General features: G+C 37.0%; 1 protein-coding gene across 1 annotated transcript; it reads left to right on the top strand.

The window, feature by feature from the left end:
* Positions 1-3,244: 3,244 nt before the first annotated feature.
* MOB1A (MOB kinase activator 1A) lies at positions 3,245-21,863 on the top strand. The gene is made up of 6 exons (XM_061210545.1): positions 3,245-3,454; positions 6,675-6,841; positions 12,158-12,251; positions 13,711-13,844; positions 17,950-18,113; positions 19,234-21,863. The coding sequence occupies exons 1-6, from the start codon at positions 3,441-3,443 to the stop codon at positions 19,309-19,311; spliced, it is 651 nt and encodes a 216-aa protein (XP_061066528.1). The 5' UTR covers positions 3,245-3,440; the 3' UTR covers positions 19,312-21,863.
* The last annotated feature ends 1,215 nt before the right edge of the window (positions 21,864-23,078 follow it).

The following is a 23,078-nucleotide window of genomic DNA, read 5'->3' as shown; positions in this document are numbered from 1 at the left end:
TAGGACTTTCCTTGTGGCTCTCACTCTAGTAGCCTCGTGATATAATATCTCTGTTGTTTTCCCACATGGCTTCCTTATTAAAATATTTTGGGGAAGGATCCAGGCACTTCCATCCCTTCCAGAAAATAGGTACTGCCTTACCTGGTCATTTTACTGCCATTTGATCAAAGATTGTTCCCCATTGAGGAAATATGAGGTAGGTTAAAAACAACAACAACAAAAAGTGAGAATGTACTCTCTGGGTAAGCAGATGCAACTATTTCCTAAGCTACACAAGAACTGCTGAAATTCAGGGACTGCATCTGTTTAAAAAAATTGGTCTAAAATAATACTTAGCCCAGAATTCCCTGGTGGTCCAGTGGTTAAGAATCTGTGCTTTCACTGCCGAGGGCCCAGGTTCAATCCCTGGTCGGGGAACTAAGATCCCACAAGCCACGCAGTGCCACCAAAAAATGAATAAATAAATAAAATAATACTTAGCCAAATATTCAGTTGCATTACTTAGCAAATATTTGCTACATTTCTATTTGCTAAATATCTCATACAAGGCTCCACAGTAGGCACAGTTAAAATACAAAGATAAGTAAGTCAGGGATTTGCTTTCAAGAAGCTGGTCATCCAACCGAGGTAATAAAATATGTCAAAATTTCTTCCTTTTTAAATAGTAAACGTTGATTGAGTAAATATATGTTCTAGAACTGTCTAAGGGAGTTCTATACCTTATTTAATCCTCACAACCCTAAGAGATTGCCCGCATTTTACAAATGAGAAAACTGAGGCAAAAAGTTATGAAAATACTCAACGTTATATGGTTATTAAGTAGCACTGGCAGGGTCCAAGTACAAATAGTCACCTCCAAAATATGAGCTTTTTAGTCACTATTCTATCTTGCTTCTCTTTTCAAAAAGAAAGAAGAAATTAATATTAGTATTTGCTTTTAGAGAAAAATAGGAATTATACAGAAAAATAGAAAAGAACATAAACTCTTAAAGTCCTACCACCTAACAAAACAGCTGTTAAATATGCAAATACTACTCTTTAACTTCAACTATAATTATATTATAAGAAAGATATATCAATAGATACAGGGCTACAAGAGTTCAGAGGTAGGAAAGAGGATTTCCTGCTGGATCTTGAAGGACAAGGTAAGATGTGGATGTTGGGGCATTCCAGGCAAAAAGAACTGCAAGCACAGGAGCATGGACTCAAGGAGGCCCAGGACTTATTGGAGAAACAGCAAGAAGTTATTTGGCTGGAAAACCACCTTCAGCAATGAAGCTAGAAAACTAGAAAACTAAAGGCCAAGTCATAAAAAGCCTAGAATTCCTCTACCTTTCATCTTATCAGTACTGGTAATACTGCACTAATTACCATTTATTCCTGTGTCAATCTCCTCTGTTAGTCTGGGAATTCCAGTCTATATCACCATTCATTGAGCATTTATTGTGTGCTAGGCACTGTGCTGAGCACTGGCGATGACAAATAAACAAGTTATGTTTTGCCCACAAAGGAATTCACAGTCTAGTGGGGAAGAAAACATAAGATAGTTCTGATGGAAATATGAACAGTGTGGGTTTCTGTCACTTGCATCCAAACAAGCCTGGCTAAAGTAGACTATTACCAACATATCTGGCCATGGTTTCCCCTTCTCTGTGCCCTACTTGTACCCTATAGAAGCCAGATCACAGGGAGGAACAAAGAGGTTCTTGAAAAATAAAATCAGTGATCAAATCAGGAGTCTAGTGGGATGGGCCAGATAGAACTAAATGGCAAGTAAGATAATGACTGAAAAATGCCTGTGGGATTTGGAAACTGACACTGGAGAGCTTGGTGAGAGTATTTTCTGTGGGAGGGCAGGCACCCTGCAGAATGTGGACTGACTGGTGTTCAGGAACAAAAGAAATGGTAATGTTGTGGAGATAGTGGATGAAGATTGTTATTGGACCAGGACCCTTTTTCAGATGGTCTTTTGGGTGCCTGAGGTAACTTAAAGGAAGATAAAAATGTATTTGTTTCAAAGGCCAATAAGCACATGAATAGATTCTCAACATCAGCCAACAGGGAAATGCAAATCAGAATCAAGAGATACCACTTCACACCCACTAGGATGGCTATAATCAGAAAAATACATAATAGCAAATGCTATCAAGGATGTGGAAATATCAGAACCCTCAGATATTGGCCTGTGGGAATGTAAAATGGTGCAGCCAATTTGGAAAACAATCTGTCAGTTACCCCAAAGTTTAAACATATAGTTACCATATGACCCAGCCACTCCTAGGCATATACCCAAAAGAAAAGAACACATTCATCCACACAAAAACCAGTACAGGAATGTTCGTAGCAACAGTATTCATAATAGCCAAAAAGTGGAAACAACCCAAATGTCCATCAACAGATGAATGGATAAACAAAACATGGTATATTCATACAATGGAATAGTGTTCGTCCATAAAAAAGAAGTACTGATACATGCTACAACATGGATGAATCTGAAAAACATAAGTGAAAGAAGCCAGACACAAAACACTACATATTGTGTGGTTCCACTTACATGAAATATCCAGATTAGGCAAATTCATATAAAAAGAAGGTACACTAGTTGTTGCTAGGGGTTGGGAGGAGGGAGGCATGAGGACTGCTAATGGGTACCGGTTTCTTTTTGGGGTGATGGAAAAAAATGTTCTAGAATCAGATAATGGCTATTGTTGCACAACTCTGTTAATACACACACACAAAAACACAGGAGCGTACTTTTTAAAAGGGTGAATTTTATGGTATGTGAGTTAGAGCTCAACTTAAAAATCAAATTAAAATTTTTAAAAATTTTTGGGTAATTCCCTTGCCGTCCAGTGGTTAAGACTCGGCCATTTCACTGCCGTGGGCCTGGGTTCCATCCCTGGTTGGGGAACTAAGATTCCGCAAGTAGCACAGCACGGCGGAAAAAAAAAAATTAAAAAAATTTTTGCGCTCACAGAGGCCCCTTGACACCTAGGCAGATGGAACAGGCAAGACATTAGCAACAATTCGAACCACGCACAAGCTCAGCCGCTCTTCCAGTCCGAAGACCGCAATTCCACCACGCCTCCGGGAGCGGAAGTGCCGGCCTAGAGGCTGCTGATTGGCTGAGGCGGAGGAGCGGGCGGTGCGAAAAGGGGCCTCTCGAGACTCTCTCAGCGGGGAGGAGCAGAACGAAGCCTTAGCTCGCGAGATTTTGTTGGTTCCGCATTTTGGGTCTGTAAGGTGGGGGAGGGGGGCGAGGCCGGTGCAGTTGCTCTCACCTGCTTGCCACGGCTCGATCCCGGCTCGGAGCAGCGGCGGCGCGGGCTTCCGCTGTCCGCTGGCTGAGGACCTTCCGCTCCCCCTTGGTCCCGCGTGGGCTCCGAATCCTGTCCGCGGCAGGGGCCAGCGGCCCCTCCCCTCCCCTCCGAGGATAGAAGATGAGCTTCCTCTTGTGAGTGTGGCCCGGTCGAGGGCTCCAGGGCTGAGGGCCGAGGCCCGGGAGGGGCGGACGGACGCCTGAGGCGAGGGCGGGTCCCCGGGGCCGGGGTCGGGTGCCCGGCGCTTGCTTTGCCCGCGCTCGGGGTCACGGGGGAGGCTTGGATGTGGGCAGAAGCAGAGGAAGATGAAGGTCGAGGCAAAGGAAGCGGAATGAGAAGGTTGGGGAGTAGAAAGGCCCCGAGGCCGGTAGTGCCTCCAGACTTTTCCGCCCGAGGGCACCTGAGGGCAGAGGGACGATCTGGGGGTCTCAATTTGTCTCGAGTCTCGAGCCTTTTAGTAACGATCCATGCTGACTTAGCTTTTTACTCCACCGTACGTCCAGCTTTATTATCGTCAGTATTAAATTACCCCCGCGGAAAAATGCCGCCCCAGGAATATATGGGAGTGCCGCTGAAGTTAAGCTGCGGGCCTTGCATCCAATTCTGATTCAGCCCACTTTGTGAATTTGTATAATTAACTAACTTCTTTTTAACTCAGTAGAATCCTATTTTAGAGATAACGTCTGGGCCCAAATGAGCCTTCAATGGGAAAGTTTGTAAATTCTCTGATGATTCTTAATCACATTAAGGTTTGAGAAGCATTGCTGTAGCACCTTATTTTTCTCAGGTGGCTCTCTTTACCTAGCATGTTGCTTAAATATGTATCGTATGAGCGAATAAATAATCCATTTTCAGTTATGGGCATCACCCACATACTTGACATCTAAAATAGTGTTTCATAACCAGAGTTTACCCCGTTTCTTATTGTGAGAAGTTTGGATTCTTTCTACTATTTTGCTATTATAAAATAGGACTGCTGAGACTATCTTTGTCTAAATCGCTTTTCCCCTCCTTTGGATTATTTTTTTAAGCGTATAGTCTTCAGAGTATGATTACCATATCAAAAAATCTTTATGATTTATATTTTAATTGTAAATTTCCATATTACTAGAAACCACCCCCCCCAGTCTTTTTTTTCTGTTAGTGCTTTGTTTCTGGATGCACAGTTCTTACTTGCTTTTTGGACCTAAATGTGAGGCTGTTTATTTCTTTCAAACTTTGTTTTGTTGATGGACATTTGAGTTTCCACTTTTGGTTATTATGAATAATACTGCTATGAACTTGGATGTACGTATGTGTTCCTTTCTCTTGGGAATTGTCTGGTTATATGGTAACTATGTTTAACCTTTTGAGGAACTGCCAGACTTTTTCAAAGCACTGCACCATTTTGTCTTCCCACCAGCACTATATGAGTTTCAATTTCCCCACACCCTCCCTAGCACTTGTTAATTGCATTTTTGATTATAGCCATCCTAAGTGGATGTGAAATGGTACCTCACTGTGATATTAATTGGCATTTCCTTAATAACTAATGATGTTGAGCATCTTTTCGTGTGCTTATTGGCCATTTGTGTATCTTCTTTGGAGTAATGTCTATTCAGATCCTTTGACCGTTTTTTAAATGGAGTTGTCTTTTTGGTTTTAAGTTGTAAAAATTCTTTATCCTGGATACAAGTCCCTTATCACATCTATGATTTGCAATATTTTCTCCTACTTTGTGGATTCTTTTCACTGTCTTGATGGTGCCATTTGAAGCACAAAAGTCTTAATTTAGATGAAGATCATACTGAACCTTGAGACATCATTTCTTGCTAAGTACGGAAAATATTTAGCTACCTGTCATTCACAGCTTGTTTCTATTGAAAGGGCCATTCCCTCTAATTTAGTACTTCCTTATTAAATTTAGCTCTTTATCATGTTAAACACAAACTTTCCATATTTGATTTTTATTGTTTTCATAACTCCTTTTTACTTCATAATCAGTCTTATTTAAAATTCAAATTACTCAGGTGAAGTGCAAGTCCTCAGTTTCATTCCCTTCCCCTTCCTAGAAGTAATCACCACTATCAGTTTGATTGGTGACACTTTCTATGCATTTATAAAATGGGCTTCTGCTGTGCATTTCATTCTGTAATATGTTTAACCATGTATTGAGATCTATCGGTGTGAATACAAGTACCTCCATCTTGTTATTCTTAACTACTGTATGGTATTCCATGATGTAGATGTGTCATAGTTATTCATTCCTCTACCAGTAAGCTTTAGGATCATTTCCAGGTCTTTCGCTATTAAAAACAATCTTGGGAAACACATCCTTATCCATATCGAGGAGAGACACCTAGAAGTAGAAGGGATGGATTGAGAAGCATTTCAGTGTTAATAGATATTGCCGTGTTGCCCCCTTAAAATGTTAATGCACTTTGACCATTAGTGAATTAAAGTACTAACTTCACTCTACCCTAGCCCACATTTAATGTAATTGTTCTGATTTCTGACACTCAGGTTAAGGAAAAATAAATCTAATTTTAATTGAACAGCTTTTCATATGTTCATTTGTCATTCTGTTTTTCTTTCTGAATTGTGTATTCATCTCCTTAGCCCATTTTTCTAAAGTATTCTTTGCCTTTTTCTTAACAGATTATAAAAGCCCTTTATAATTTTGTTAATACTTACGTTGCAAGTACTTTTTTTTTGCTACTTGTCTCCTTGTTCTGAATTATTGAAGTTTTAATTGTTACGGTTAGAAAGCTGTCCATTTTTTCTGGGCTTTGTGTCATGTTAGGAAGACCTTCCTTATGCATGGTGTGAGATAGGAATAAAAACTTATTTTTCCCCCCCCAGAACCAGTTGTCTCATTTATTTTCCCCGCTATAAACTCTAAAATGTTAGTGTTACTTCTCTGGTTTGCTTTGATGGCATCACAAATATTTTGATACAGAAAACTGGATTTTTGAGCTATACGAACCTTAGAGCTAACACCCTCACAGCACTATTAGGTGAAAATTGAGGCCAAAGGAGGTTAGGTTTCTCAGGCAGTCACAGAGTTAGTGGCAGATCAAGAACTAGAATCCAGGTTTTTTCTTCTTTTGGTTAAGGTGCCCTTTCTGTTACACCAGACTGCTTCATGAGGCATAGTAAAATTGCCTTCTATGTGAAATTGTGCTGCTAATCCTGTTTCTATGTAGGGGAAAAAATTTAATTCTTTCTTTTATTGTGTTTATTCTCTCCTCCCCTACCCCCCATCTTGGCACTTTTCAGGGAATATTTTTTAATTTCAAAACAATTTATATGCCTAAAATTGTCAATCTGCTTCTGGTCCTAAAAATTGATGTACTTTTACTTTTAACCTAACAGTAGTAGCCGCTCTTCTAAAACATTCAAACCAAAGAAGAATATCCCTGAAGGATCTCATCAGTATGAACTCTTAAAACATGCAGAAGCAACTCTAGGAAGTGGGAATCTGAGACAAGCTGTTATGTTGCCAGAGGGAGAGGACCTCAATGAATGGATTGCGGTTAACAGTAAGTTTTTAATAACTTTCAACTTTACTGGTTTATAAGAAGATTTTGCTAAAATCTTTTTGTTAATGAATTTTCTTATGGGTGTAGCTGTAAAGATTATCTGTAAAGAAACATGTAAGTACAAATACATCCAAAGTGTGTTCTCTTCAGAGTGTACCTGATTGTAGCTTGTGTGGTTCAATAGAGAGACCTGAGGAGAAATGAAGAGTACTTTGGGGTGATCTCTGAGGAGAATGGTCTGAATTGCTGAGTAAGGTCAAATGAAAGATTGATAAATACAAAGATTCTACCTGTGGTGGACATGACTTTGTAGGGATCCATCTTCATAGTTGTGCCCCGACTCCCAGCAGCTTTCATCTGCCTGTGTATACAGAAGAGTCAAGTACAGTTGCTATGGTCAGTCACTTGATTATTGTGAGTTAGCAGTAGTCAGAAGAAAATTGAGAGATTGGGAGAAAACAGAGGGACCCATGAGCTGAAAGTCACTCTGAATTCAAGAAGTAAGGGCATGACATGGAAGGATATGCTGAGGCTAGAGATTTGAATATTAGTGTCTATCATTTCTGAGATGAGATCAGTTCTGGATGATAGGGTTTAAGTCCATTAGGAATTTTAGTTGTTCCAGGAATCTTTAAAACTTTTTAATGGAAATTTTCAAACATACAGAAGTAGAGAAACAAGTAGAATGAATTCCCAGGTATCCATTATCCAGCTTCAACAATTATCAATTCATGGCCAATTGTGCTGCTTCTGTACACTACCCTGATTATTTTGAAGCAAATCCCAGACATATTATTTTATCTATAAATATTGCAGTATCTAAAAGATAAGAACTTCCCCTTTTAAAGGTAATGACAGTGCCATCATTCCTTTATGTTATCAAATATCCAGTTAATGTTCACATTTCCCCTGATTATCCTATAAATGTTTCTTTTTAAAAAATATAAGGGGAGTTCCCTGGTGGTCCAGTGGTTAAGACTCCTACGCTCCCACTGCGGGGGGCCCGGGTTCAATCCCTGGTCAGGGAACTAGATCCTGCATGCCGCAACTAAGAGCTGGAGCGACCAAATAAATATTTTTATGAAAGTAAAGAATAAAAATATATAGTTGGTTTAAATCAGGATCCAACAAGCTCTGTACATATGTTTCTTGAATCTCTTAATTCACAGGTTGCCCCTCATTGCAGTTATTTTTCCTTGCTATTTTTGTTGTTGTTGAAGAAACCAGTTTGTTTTCTACAGAATGAATTTTGCTGATAACATCCCCAAGGCATCCATTATCTCGCTCTTTTATTTCCTGTAAATGTTAAATCTAGAGCAGCACTGTCCAAGAGAACTTTCTGTGATTAGGCAAATGTTGTATAGCTTCACTGTGGCCATTTAGCACTTGAAATGTGTCTACTGTGACTGGAAATGAATTTTAAATTTAACTTCATTTTAACGTAAATTGCCCTGTGTGTCTAGTGGCTACCATGTTAGAACAGATTTGGAGCTTTGATCAGATTCAGGTTTGATTTTGTTTAAGACTACTTCGTAGGTGGTGGTATATACTTCCAACAGTGTAGATATTTCCATAGTGTCTAGTTGTCTTTTTATGTGGTATTCAACTGTTGATAATCATTGCCTTGGTCAGTGTGGTCCAATAGAAATATATTGTGAGCTACAAATGGAATTTAAAATTTTCTAGTAGCCACATTAAGAAAAATTTTATTTTTCTCAACTCATTAAAAAGCCATTATTCATATTACTAAGAGGAAAAAAAATCAGGTGTAGAACTATGTAATGTGTTATCTTTTGTGTTAGATGGGATAAAGAAACTTAGGGGGCAAGACACAGAAAAAATTAGTATAGTAGTTACCTGTGTGTAGGGGGGAAGTTGGAGTGGTTGGAACTTAGATTTTTTACTGTATATATATATATTTTTTCTTCTGATCTCTGATTAGATCAGAGATCAGAGGTCATTTTTTAAAAATTATTTATTTATTTATTTATTTATTTATGGCTGTGTTGGGTCTTCGTTTCTGTGCAAGGGCTTTCTCTAGTTGCGGCAAGTGGGGGCCACTCTTCATCACGGTGCGCGGGCCTCTCATTATCGCGGCCTCTCTTGTTGCGGAGCACAGGCTCCAGACGCGCAGGCTCAGTAATTGTGGCTCACAGGCCTAGTTGCTCCGCGGCATGTGAGATCTTCCCAGACCAGGGCTCAAACCCGTGTCCCCTGCATTGGCAGGCAGACTCTCAACCACTGCGCCACCAGGGAAGCCCCTTTACTGTATATTTTTATCTATCTTTTGGCATGTGAACCATGTGACATATTATCTATTCAGAAAACACCCGTTTTTTGTAACCTTATTCAAATTATTATCTTTTATTCTTTTTTTTGATTTTTCTTAAATTGAAGTACAGTAGATTTACAGTGTTGTGTTAGTTACTGCTATACAGCAAAGTGATTCAGTTATACATATACATACATCTTTTTTTTATGTTCGTTTTCATTATGGTTTACCATAGGATATTGAATATAGTTCTCTGTGCTATACAGTAGGACCTTGTTGTTTATCCATTCTATATATAAAAGCTTACATCTGCTAACCCCAGCCTCCCACTCCATCCCTCCCCCAACCCCTTCCCCCTTGGCAACCACCAGTCTGTCCTCTATGTCCATGATTCTGTTTCTGATTCATAGATAGGTTCATTTGTGTCATATTTTATTTTATTTTTAAATTTTTAGTTTTTTAATTTATTGATTTTATTTATTTATTTTTGGCTTCATTGGTTCTTCGGTTGCTGTGCGTGGGCTTTCTCTAGTTTCAGTGAGTGGGGGCTGCTCTTCGTGTGGTGTGAGGGCTTCTCATCCTGGTGGCTTCTCTTGTTGCAGAGCACGGGCTCTAGGCGTGGGGGCTTCATTAGTTGTGGCACGTGGGCTCAGTAGTTGTGGCTCACGGGCTCTAGAGCGCAGGCTCAGTAGCTGTGGCACACGGGCTTAGTTGCTCCGCAGCACGTGGGATCTTCCTAGACCAGGGATCGAACCCGTGTCCACTGCACTGGGCAGGCGGATTCTTAACCACTGCGCCACCAGGGAAGCCCCTGTGTCATATTTTAGATTCCACATATAAGTGATGTCATATGGTATTTGTCTTTCTCTTTCTGACTTACTTCACTTAGTATGATAATCTCTAGGTCCATCCACATTGCTGCAAATGGCATTATTTCGTTCTTTTTTTTTTGGCTGCACTGTGAGGCATGTGGGATCTCAGTTCCCTGACCAGGGATTGAACCCATGCCCCCTGCATTGAGAGTGCAGAGTCTCAACCACTGGACCACCGGGGAAGTCCCATATTTCGTTCTTTTTTTATGGCTGAGCAATATTCCATTGTATATATGTACCACATCCTTATCCATTCATCTGTTGATGGACATTTAAGTTGTTTCGATGTCTTGGCTATTGTGAATAGTGCTGCTATGAACATAGGGGTGCATGTATGTTTTTGAGTTATAGTTTTGTCCGGATATATGCCCAGGAGTAGGGTTGCTGGATCATGTGGTAACTCTATTTTTAGTTTTCTGAGGAACCTCCATACTGTTTTCCACAGTGGCTGCACCAATTTATTGATAGATTCCCACCAACGGTGTAGGAGGGTTCCCTTTTCTCCATTTCCTCTCCAGCATTTATTATTTGTAGACTTTTTAATGATGGCCATTCTGACTGTTGTGAGGTGGTACCTCATTGTAGTTTTGATATGCATTTTAATTAGCGATGTTGAACATCTTTTCATGTGCCTGTTGGCCATCTGTATATCATCTTTTATTCTGAAGGCATCTGTTGGCCTTCTTCAGCTTTCGATTTTTCTTTGAGACTTATTGCTCTAATCAACTGTTCTCAAACCTTTTGGTTCCAGGATCCCTTTATTCTCTTAAAAATTATTGAGAACCTTAAAGGGTTTTTAATTATGTGGGTTATATTTAGTGATACTGTGTTAGAAATGAAAACTGAGCAAGTTTAAATACTTATTTTAAAATACATGTTAACATAAATATATTTTTATGAAAAATGACTATTTTCCAAAATAAATTTTAGTGAGAAGTGTGGCATTGTTTTACAGGTTTGCAAATCTTATTTAATGTCTGACTTAATAGGAGGTTGGCTGGATTCTCATATCTGCTTCTGCATTCAGTCTGTTGTGATGTCATACATCATGGAGCCTCTGGACAACTCCACTGTGCCTCCTGAGAGAGAGTGAAAATTCAGAGCAATTAAAATGTTTCTGACCTCACAGATTCCCCTCTGAAACAGGGGATCTCTGGACCATATTTTGAGAACAGATCATAAACCAGCACACCATCTGGGCACACTCTTTGTTTTGAATGAATATTGAATGCCTAAGTATTACTTTCTTAGAAACATGACTAATTTAAGAGGAAGGTTTATAAGTGAGGGAGTTTGTATAAAATTCCTTTTGACGTGGTGGAATATTGATTTGTTTTCTAAGAAACTTGGAAAAGCCCTAGTTGATTTTTTAGGTAGTCTTTTAGATGGGGAACTAAGACATTTTTAAAAAAGCTTGCCAAGGCTTATGTGGTTCTCTTTGCACAGAGTAATATGTTTCACTCAGTTAAGTTCATTTCTTACCCCCTTCCTCTTCTGTTTTCTTCCAGATATAGCTGAAGCTCCTTTAGGAAGTACTCCTTGACTATCTCAGCTCCTCGAGATGTTGCCTTTTCTCTGAACTCTTCTAGCACTTATTGTTGGCCTTTGTATGCTATCTTCTTATATGTTGTATTACTCCTCTCTTTTAATTTTGTCCCTTTTGTTAGCTGGAGACTCTAGGGGAAGGGACATTATCTCCTGTCTTTATGTCCTCAATGTGCACTAGGTCTCAATTTTTTATGATGAACTAGATTTTTTAAATGCCTGATACAGCTGATACACCTCCCTCCCAGTATATTCCACAACGCTTTTTCTTCTCTTTCCCAACACAAATGATATTGTCTGGTCCAGATTGGTAAGAAGCTATGGATTTTTTCATTTGCTTGTATATGATCAAATTGTATATGCTAATGTAATAATCACCATTACGTTAGAATTATCCCTAATATTTTTTTTCCTGCTTACAGGCTGTTTAAAGGCTTAGTATATTAAAAGTGAATATATATTAAAAGTTAACTTTACTTAGGTGTAACAACTTAGAAAGAGAATTTATAGTGCCCCTGGATTGTTGAATCTCCTGAGGATTCTTGGCTGAATCCTCCGACTGAGAGGTCTGATGTTTTGTTGTGTTTACACAGACATTTTAACACAGTTCTGCTATTATCTTTCCAGCTGTGGATTTCTTCAACCAGATCAACATGTTATATGGAACTATCACAGAATTCTGCACTGAAGCAAGCTGTCCAGTCATGTCTGCAGGTCCAAGGTACATATACTGGCTATTATATAGGTATTTGAATTATTACCAAATAAAGCTAATCACCAGTTGATATAAATTAAATAATAAAGACTTGTTTTTCTTACCCATTTGCTTGTGAAAACAAAAAGTTTACCTATAAGCTTTTAGTTATTAAATACTTTGGTATGTGGTACCCAGTATTTTGATTTTTTATAATTGCATTGTATTAAGTATGAATATTCAGTAGTAGGATTGAAAGTAAAGAAATTTGAGTTAGGTTTATCTTGCTTTTACAAAAGTTATTTTTTTCAATTTTATTAACATTTATGGTTCTGTTTCTGGTTTTTAAATTAATTTCTTGGAAGAGTTTTTAGTTGACCCTTTAATATTTGATTTTTTTGTTGTTGTGCTTATTTACTGTTAGTTACCTCCAAATTGTGCTGCTTTAGTTATCTGGCTTAAAGATGCTAGATTAAAATTTTTTTGACTATCATAAATTTCTAGAAATGTTGAGAAAGAGATGGAACTCTTTATCACCCATAAAGTTAAGATGTGATGGAATTAACATTTTAGTGTGTCCTTCCGGCCTTTTTTCCTATAACAAATGATTGATTTTATGTGATGATAGATGTAGCAAGATATTTACCTCTTGGGAAAAAATAGTCCTTTCTGAATTTGCTATAGATGTAAAGGAAAAAAAGGGCCCCAATGAGTTTGGGTCCTATTTTTATTATGTTATTTTAGGAGAGATGTTTTTTATTTTGTGAAGTGTTAAGTTTTATTCCTCAAACTTTCTATCTTTGGCTTAAATGCTTCACACAGTGAAGTTTTGATTAAGTCTTATTAATCATTCTAGCTCAGCAAAGATGAGGTAGAAAAAGACGCATGCATGCCTAAGATTGTTTCTTTAAAACCCTCTCCAAGAAACAGGGTTTTATAATCTTGGCTCCGTTGATGATTACTTAATGTCCAACAAGCTCAGAATGTGGTGGATCTATCAGCACCTTACGCAGTCCTCAGCACCCTCTGTCTAACAGACAAGAATGCAGTTCCTTTGTCTTTCTCAGGGCTGTGTTGTAAAACAGATTCTGGCACAGCCAGCTGCCACACTGGCTTCCTTTTCTTTTCCGTTTACCATCACATTTCAGAATACAGTGTAACTTACGGTCGGCCCTCCGTATCCATGGTTCCTCTGCATCTACGGATTCAACCAACCGTGGATCTTGTAGTATTTACTATTGAAAAATATCTGTATGTAAGTGGACCTTGTGTGGTTCAAACCCACATTGTTCAAGGGTCAAGTGTACTTCTGCAGGGAACTCTCAAGTAATCTTCAGTAGAACTTTAGGTAATTTACTAAATATATATACTATGCTATACTGTAATACTATATATATAACTTCTGTTGACAAACTGTGAACCTACTTTGATTACAAGTTGCAACCTGTTTTTGAAAACTTTATCACTAAAACTTTTTTCTCTCCAGATATGAATATCATTGGGCAGATGGTACTAATATTAAAAAGCCAATCAAATGTTCTGCACCAAAATATATTGACTATTTGATGACTTGGGTTCAGGATCAACTTGATGATGAAACTCTTTTTCCTTCTAAAATTGGTGAGTTAATGTTGTAGAACTAATTTTCTTTTTAAATGGTAAATGTGTTATTGTCTTTTTAATGCTCTATTACTATAAAAAAATGTAATAAAGACTGCCAAATTCCTCTCCAAAAAGGTTGTAAATGTATACTCCTTCCAGCCATGTTTGTGTCTGCCTGTGTTTCTTCATCAGTACTAGTTGTTATTCAGTTTTTCATCTTTTCTAATATGGGTAAATAAATTTCTAGTATAATGTACATTTTAAAAAATATCAATAACATTGAGCATTTTTTGGTTTACTGATCCTTGTGTGTTTTCTGTTTATATCCTTTTTCTATTTCTTTATGTTAAGGTTATTAGCTCTTTGTCATGCATGTTGTGTGTATTTTTTCCCTGGGTTGCCTTATTGTCTTGTTTATGAGGTTTTTTTGCTATGCATAATGTTCTTATTTTGACCTATTAATCTTTCCCTTTATGATGTCTGGATTTTAATACAATGATTAGAAGGGATTTTCCTACTTACAGATTATAAAATATTTGTCCATGCTTTTATTTAGTACTTTTGTGGTTTTGTTTTTACATTTTATTTTAATCTTTGTTCTGTCAGGAATTTTTTCTCAATGCTCCCTTTACTTTTTTCCAACTATAAATGCTAGTTTGTCCAGTACCATTTATCGAATACATGTGTCTTTTATCCCCTCATTATCATATGTGTACACCAAATTGACACATATCTTGGAGTCTTTTAATCTCTTTATCTATCATTATAGAAATTCCACACTGTTTTAATTACCATGGCTATGTATCTTTGAACATCTTGTAGGGCTAGTCTCTCTTCCTTGCTCTTCTTTTTCAGAATACTTACAGCTATTCTGGAAAATTTGTTCTTCCAAAGAATTTAGAAACATTTTGCAAGGTAAAAAAAAAAAACCTGTGAGATTTTTATTATGATTTCATTCAATTTGTAGATTAATGTAGGGATGCTCGTTCTCTTGACAATACTGAGTCTTCCTATCCAAGAACAATTCATATTCATTTATTCATGTCTTTTAATTATTTCTTATTTCCTCTTGTAAAATTCTGTATTTTACTTTATGCTAGTCCTTCAGGTTTCTTAAGTTTATTCCTAGGCACTTAATGTTTTTATTGATAATCTGGTTTCTAACTGGTTATTGTTTAGTATATAGGAAAACTGTTCTGATTCTTTTGGATTGGTTTTCTTGAGTTTTTAAAGTATATAGTTACATCATACTAAGATAATATTAATTTCACCTCTTCTTTTCTGATAAATATACTACTTGTGTAACTCTTATCTAATTGCAGTAACTAGTACTTCCAGAGCAGTACTGATTAATGGTGATGATGGCAAACATCCTTTTCTTGTTTACTTTTATGTGAGTGCTTCTAGTATTTCAGCATTAAGTAGGAATCTTGCTTTTGGTTAGAGGTATGTGAATTTTTAAAAATCAAGTTGGTTATAGGGTTTTATCAGATACTCTTCTCGTATCTGTTGTTGATCATAAGGTTTTCTCCATTTTTTTTTTTTAATGTTCTGCTGCAAGAGTATTTTTTTTATTTCTGCTATTTTGATTAAGATTTTGGCATTGGTATTCATGGATGTGATTGATCCTTGTCATTTTCAGTATAAGGGTATCTTATGAACAACATATTGTTGGATTCTGTCTTGTCTGTTTGGGCTGCTATAACAAAAAATACCAGAGACTGGAGGGCTTATAAGCAATAGAGATGTATTTCTCATAGTTCTGAAGTCTGCAAGTCCAAGATCAGGAGCCAGCATGGTCAGGTTCTGTCATAGGTCCTCTTCCTGGTTTACAGATAGCAAAAAGCAGTGTTTTTGTTGTATCTGCACATGGTAGAGAGGGAAATCATCTTTGTCGAGTTTCTTCTTATAAGGGCACTAATCCTATTCATGAGGGCAGATGCCCTATGACCTAATCACCCCCAAAGGCCCCACCTCTTAGTACCATCATCTAGGGGGTTAGAATTTCAACATGATTTTGAGGGAGACACAAACATTCAGAACATAGCAGATTCCTTTTTGAAATCTAATCAGAGGCTCTTTAAGGAGAAAAATTTATATCATGTTGTTATGTTTGGTCTGTTTTGTTTTTGGTCAACTTTTCCATTCTATAAAACCTTTTGTTTCCTTTCTCATAGATCCTTTATTGTGTATTGGGTGTGCTTGAATGTTAAATTCAGCTTGGAAAGTGCTTAGATTAAAACAAATCACTTGTATTTCTTTATTAAAGTCTTTCCTCGGCTTCCCAATTCTTCACTATTTTATCCTAATGTTCTGGAATTCTTTCCCCCTTCATTAGGCTATTATCCAGATCTTACTTATGCTAATTATTTATTCTTATTAGACAAAACTGTTTATTATTCATTTTTAAACAAATATATCCAACTTATTAATGTTCTTTTTAATAGCATGGGGCCCATTTGCAAATTCTGAGAGAAAAAGGATTTGACTTAAAAATCCATCTTTTCAGTACATGAATATAAGACCAAGTCCAGAAAAAACATGTCCATAAGCCCCAGAATAATGTGTGAAAAGGCAAGTTGTTACCAAGACTAGGGGTGGGGGATGGGGACACACACACACACACACAAATCAGCTGACAAGAGCAAACTATACTAAATTTCAAGCTATTAAGGACTGGTTGAGAAATAAAGAATACAAAATGCAGGGAAGGAGAAAGTGACAGCCTTTGTTTTCTGAAAGATTAGAGAAAATATGTTCAAGAGTAGTGTCGTGAAACAGACCTTTAAGGCCAACTAATCTAGGTTATTTTGGAAGCAGATGCCTTCTTATGTATTTGTTAACTATACTCAGTGCCAGTTGTATTGTCTTTCTCCTGTCCCTGTTTTCTAAGAAACATTGGTCTTGTCAACCAAAATTCTCAGGAATGCAACCAGTCACATCCCCACCTGCTCTGCTTGGAGAAAGATGACTAAGTCCTCTCCCAGTTCTTTTCTAAGGAGGTGTTTATATTCTTTGAAAAATAGGGAGGTGCCATTCCTTCCCTTTACAGAAAGTATTATTCCCCTTCTTAGACTATAGGAAAATGAAAATAGCACTTTAAAAAATTAAATAAAAAGTCGGGGGGCTTCCCTGGTGGCGCAGTGGGTGAGAATCTGCCTGCCAATGCAGGGGACACGGGTTCGAGTCCTGGTCTGGGAAGATCCCACATGCCGCGGAGCAACTGGGCCCGTGAGCCACAATTACTGAGCCTGCGCGTCTGGAGCCTGTGCTTCGCAAAGAGAGGCCGCGATAGTGAGGGGCCCATGCACCGCGATGAAGAGTGGCCCCCGCTTGCCACAACTAGAGAAAGCCCTCGCACAGAAACGAAGACCTAACACAGCCATAAATAAACTAATTAATTAATTATTTTTAAAAAAGTACATTGTTTATAAAAAAAAAAAAAAAGTCGGGGACTCCTAGTTTAGGAAGGAAAACTGGCTTTTCAGAGTACTTCAGAAGAGGAAATACTTTTTATTTGTAGACAGTAGATAATAATGACTCAAAGTGTGCCTTTCTTTTTCTTTTGCTTGGGAGAGTTTCCAGTCCTGGTTGAGTGTGTATGTGTTTGTGTAAAAAAAAATTTTTAGAGTTAAAAATCGCAAAAAGTAAAAATTTTCTATTTATAGTCAAAAATACTTATTCTCCGGGACTTCCCTTGTGGTCCAGTGGTTAAGACTCCATGCTTCCAATGCAGGGGGCGTGGGTTCAATCCCTGGTTGGGGAACTAAGATCCCAACATGCCACGAGGTGCAGCCAAAAAAAAACTTGTTGCATTTAATTTTAGGAAGAAACTCTCCAGTATTAAACAACTAAAATTGTTTTTGATTCCGCATCATCTTGCATAACTTGATACCTGTGCCTACTATTCTAAGGCAGTCAGGGAAAGTGTGGTATGTGAGGATACCTCATATACTTAGGTTTGGGTTTTTTTTTTCCCTTGCCTTTAAAAAAAAAAAAAATGGAAATAGGCTTGTATTTGTGAATTTGTGTATTGGAGTTGCTCATGGCAACGTCTAAACTTTTCTGCTATTTATTTTTCTTGAATTGATAAAAGACTGATTGATACATACCTATATTACAGGTGTCCCATTTCCTAAAAACTTTATGTCTGTGGCAAAGACCATTCTAAAGCGTCTGTTCAGGGTTTATGCCCATATTTATCACCAGCACTTTGATTCTGTGATGCAGCTGCAGGAGGAGGCCCACCTCAACACCTCCTTTAAGCACTTTATTTTCTTTGTTCAGGTAAGTTGAACCGCGTTGACTTTTGTGTCCTTTGACCTGGACATATCTGGATTGGTAGTTAATATAGAGTAATTTTTAGAGACTTATTTATAGATGTAGAGCTAAGCATGCAGGGTTCTCGTGTTTTGTTCCCTTTTCCATGTTTATTTCTTTGATGTGCATAGCAGCATAGAAACCATTACCCCCATTTTGGACCTTTTGCCTCTGGAGAGACCTGCCCCAGGTCTCTGGTTAAGATATGACAAGAAGCACCAAACACTCAAGAAAGCTTGTCCAGACCCTCCTGTTCCATCACCACTGCTGGGTAAAGGGATGCCATGGAAAAACATCTATGGTTGGGTTGTTTCATGAGATGTCTATGCCTAAAAGAGAAACCTTTGGAAGAACTCATTAGCTACTATCTTGGGTTAAGTTTCCAGAAGTCCACTTCAGGCCAAATCTTACAAAGCCAGCAGCTAGAAACTTCAAAAAGAACCACCCCCTTCAGAGGTGTGGCCTGTTTCCTTATGGGCCCTTAGTTGGAATTAGAACTTTTTAAAGTCAAAATAATTCACATTGTTTGAAAAAGATATCAAAGAATAGGGACTCGTTAGCCTAACTTTCGAGACACATAATTCTATATGCAAAATATAAATATGTCTCTCTAGATATTTTGGAGGGAAAGCAGGTAGCTTTATAGTAGATATTGTATGTCACAATTCTATGTGCCACACAAAGGAGAATGTACTGTGCTCTCTTCTTTGTCTTCCTTCTGAGATTATTGCATGGCATAGATAGAGTGTAGATATAGATATACGAAAGTAAAAGGTCTGCTGCCCCAGATGAGGCCACTATCAATGGTTCAGTGTATAGTATTCAGATAATTTCTGTGTAAATGCAAACATTATACGATTTTGATTTTACACAGGATCATCTAACATGTACGGTTGCTTATTTATTAAGTCCCCTGTATTTTAAAACTGGGAGTAAAAATGACCCCATTTTAAAATGTTCATAGAGAGTATTTCATCATTCTTTTGGATTTCAGAAAGCTAGGGTTGGGAAGCCCTTCTCTGAATGACATTTATAGAGTTTTAATTTTAGATCTGTTTTTAAATTTTATTTTTCTTCTTTATTTTAGGAGTTTAATCTGATTGATAGGCGTGAGTTGGCACCTCTTCAGGAATTAATTGAGAAGCTTGGATCGAAAGACAGATAAATTTTTCTTCTAGAACAGTTACCCTCTTGCTTCATGTACTGCTAGAGCTATCTCATTGCTTTCTGTTATAAACTAGTTATACAAACTTTAAGAAAACAAGATAAAAAGACACCTATTTTCTGTGTCTGCTGATAAAATTGTCCCAAAGGTAGGTTGGCCTAATACCTTCAGAGTGAGAAATTCAGGACACAGCTGAATCTGAGGCACTGTGTGACCACTGCTGTTACTGCCATAGAGCCATACTTGGTTGTAGAATGTGAGGACTAACCTATAGTTTATTAGTTTACTTATTCTTTTACTGAAGATGATCGACTCTGTTTCAGGTGACAGCATGATGGATATTAAGAATTTCCAATAATTTATTAACAGGTTTCCAGAACAAATTTCCTAATAATGCAATCACAGATCAGTTTTATTCTGCTTTTATTTTACAAATAGAAGAGGTGTTCTAAAATTTCCTTACGATTTAGAACATTTGTGTCACTTTGGATAACGTTGTAGTTTGAAGTTTGTATGCTAGTGTTTTTATAGGTAAGATTATATATATATGTATATTTTTTCAAAATCCATGATTGCAGTTTAAATCATCATATGACATGTGGTATGGGAGTAACCAAAGTTATTTCTAAAAGGACTTTATTTTTTAACCTTTATTTTAATCTTTATTTGGGATTTTATTCACATAAACCTATCTAAATTTTTAGTGTGTGTGTATCAAATAATTTTTTTAAGGCATCTAAGGATCGTCTTGCAGATTTTTATTTTGAAATGCTTCATTCAGATTAATTTTAATATGTAGGTTTTGTCTGAGAAAAGGAAAACTTCCAAAAAATATGACAGATTTGGGTCTCAAAAACCATTATTTTCATTCATGTTTGTTTCAGAGGCCTTAAAATTTGGATAGGAGAATGGAAGAAAGTACTTAGAGTACTTGACTATTTTATTTTGAGTTTTCCTTTAAAAAGAAACTACTTTTATATGTTTTTATTGTGACTTGAGACTTAGTTAAGTGTAGTGTAGAAATGCACGAACCTTATCCCAATAAGGATAAAACGTAAGGAAAACCACAATAAAAAACCTTGACGGTGTACACATTTTATAACCCAGCTAAAAGTTTGATGTGCTGCCTGTTCTTTAATGTGTGTGTGTGTTGGGCGAGGAGGGGTAATATGTTTAAAGGAGACAAAATGGGATAAGTAAAAAAAAAAAAAAAAACTTCATTCTGTTAATAGTCAAAGGATGGATTGGGATTTTATTCTGTTTTGTTTCTGTATTAAAACTTGAAATCATTCTGTTTCTATTGGGATAAAAAGAATCTTCTCCTTTAGTGAAGAAAAGATCTTATTTTCCTTAGGTTTCTAAGATTCAGACTGTTTAAAATGTAATGAGGCACACATATTACTAAAGACTTGCCAGACTGGCAACACTTTAATTTCATCAACGTTCTTTGTTTCAGAGCTATGATTTTTTTTTGCAAAGTACTCACCATCTTCCATCTTGATAACTTTGGTTAAGGTTAAATTTGATAGGGTTTTATTTTTATTTTTGTTATTCCACTAGAATGTAAAGAAAAGAATTGCTTAGAAACTCCATTTTTGTAATAACCCAATTTCAATAAATTCTTAAATATATGTAGAATTTTAAAGGAAACTAAACATTTTATCTGATTTAGGCTGAAACTGTACATCGTTGTTTTGGGAAATAAAGAGTAGAAAAATCCCTTACGAAAAAAAAGAGAAAAGCCCTCTATGAAACATTCCATAATCCACGTTTTAAGAATATCCAAAGTCCCTGTCAGGCATTCTGTATGTTTATGTTGATCATTTCCAAACAAGAAAGAAGGTTTTTACATGCCACCTAGAATGTTACTGACTCTTGACTTTGAACATTGTTGGCCTTAATTAAGTATGCAAGGAATGAAATATTTCTCACCTAGGATTGTACTTTCATCATTTCTAATATTTCACATATCATCAAACAAAAGGGTTCTCACTTTTCTCCATTTATTTTCAGTGATAGAAATCCTCCCTCTCTTCATGACTCAGCCCTAAAACTAACTAAAGATGGCCACATTTAGGACAGTAGTAGAGGCAGCTTAATAATGGGACATAAATTTTAAAATTTGTTGGTAATTTGGGAATTCAGGTAATTCAGAATGTCCTTTTTTTAAAAAAAATAAAAGCATTACTAGGTTCCCAAGCTAATCTGGCTTAACCAACAATGCATCTAAACATTGGTGTTAACATTATTTGTTTACATCCAAGGCCAGGGAGTTGAGAACAGGAGAGTTGGAGGAAGGGGAGAGAATAGGGAGAGGATGACACCTTTCTGACTTGACTGGAGGGTCAACCTTTGATTAAAGTTGGAAGAAATCAGTCTCTCTTTGACTCCTCTCAATCTTGATTTATCTCCCTGAGTAACACTCCCCTGGCTCCTCCTAATCAGAAGTCATCTCTCAGTGTCTGATCACTGCCCTTCACACCTGACTAAAATCATGGGTTGGACAGTACTTGCTAAATTATGCAGTTAATCCTATGGTGCTTTAATTTCCAGGCCTTTAAAAAAAACTTTTGGCCTGGAAAGTTTTTTTTAAAGGCCTGGAAATTAAAGCATCATAGGATTAACTGCATAATTTAGCAAGTACTGTCCAACCCATGATTTTAGTGCAGATTTTTGTTTAAATAGTGCAACTTCCTTGTACTACAGTTTTTGTATTGACAGCCAAATGTATCCTTTATTCTCCTCCAGACTGTGAATAAAGTGATTTTTAGTGGGCTGCCAGCTAACAAAGTATTTCCTTTCATCTTAGACTTGTAGATCCCTAGCTCATGTAGCTGCCTACTTGAGAAATGCACATCTGTATTCATCATGACATTGATAACAGCAAGAGGAAGGTTTTTCTAGTAATGCAAAAGCAAGAGGAACAATTCTGGTGGTGATTTTAATTTTTCAAATATTGTTGAGGTTTCTTGATTATACTCTTGGCCTTCTCTCTGAGCAGTGAGGTCACATTAGAAGTGGAGAAGCTTCTAAACATAACATCATTACCTTATAAGCATAAATAAATCAGTGCTGAAGAGTATAAGTCCTAGAAATTTGTTTCTAAGCAGCTCCAGTCATGGTGCTGGTGTTACCCTTGCCTGGTTGTAGGAGGCTGTCTCTCCTGTCTAGAATTCTGGCCTGAAAACACCAGCTGGTACACCAAACTAAGCAGCTTCAACAGGGACATTATTTCCTCCTAATATCAGTTCAGTAACTGGATTTAGTTTTTTACTATTGTACAATTCTGGCAAAGAGGGAAAATAAGTAGTTCCTCAGTCTTCCTTTGTTTTTGCATTAGATTTTGATATTTCAGACTGTAAAGGGCTTTGGGGGATGATATTGATATTACCTGTGATAGCAGTAATTTTATTGAAGCAACTGCATTGAAATTCACTTGGGTTTTCTCTCATTATCAGATTCTTTTCCAAACAAGTATTCTGTAAATCCAAATGGATTACCAGTGTGCTATAGATTTGTTATAGAACAACATTCTGTGTTTGGTCTACATTGAAAATAGTTTAAGTTAGTCTTGGTTATCATCTAAAATATTTTTAAATGTTCTTTACATGAAAATTTATTTTGTATTTTTAAACCTTTAGGGGCTTTATCTATTTTTCTAAGTCAGTTAACTGTACTTTTTTTAAAAAAATATTTTGTATCTACTTTTGTAACTTCATCAGAATAAAATATATTGAAAGAAAGGAAGGACTGATGAAAGTATGTCT

Source organism: Eubalaena glacialis, chromosome 14 (genome assembly GCF_028564815.1).
Source record: "Eubalaena glacialis isolate mEubGla1 chromosome 14, mEubGla1.1.hap2.+ XY, whole genome shotgun sequence".
Lineage (NCBI taxonomy): Eukaryota > Metazoa > Chordata > Mammalia > Artiodactyla > Balaenidae > Eubalaena > Eubalaena glacialis.
The sequence above is the reverse complement of the archived record's forward strand: the minus strand, read 5'-3'. Positions and strand labels throughout refer to the sequence as shown.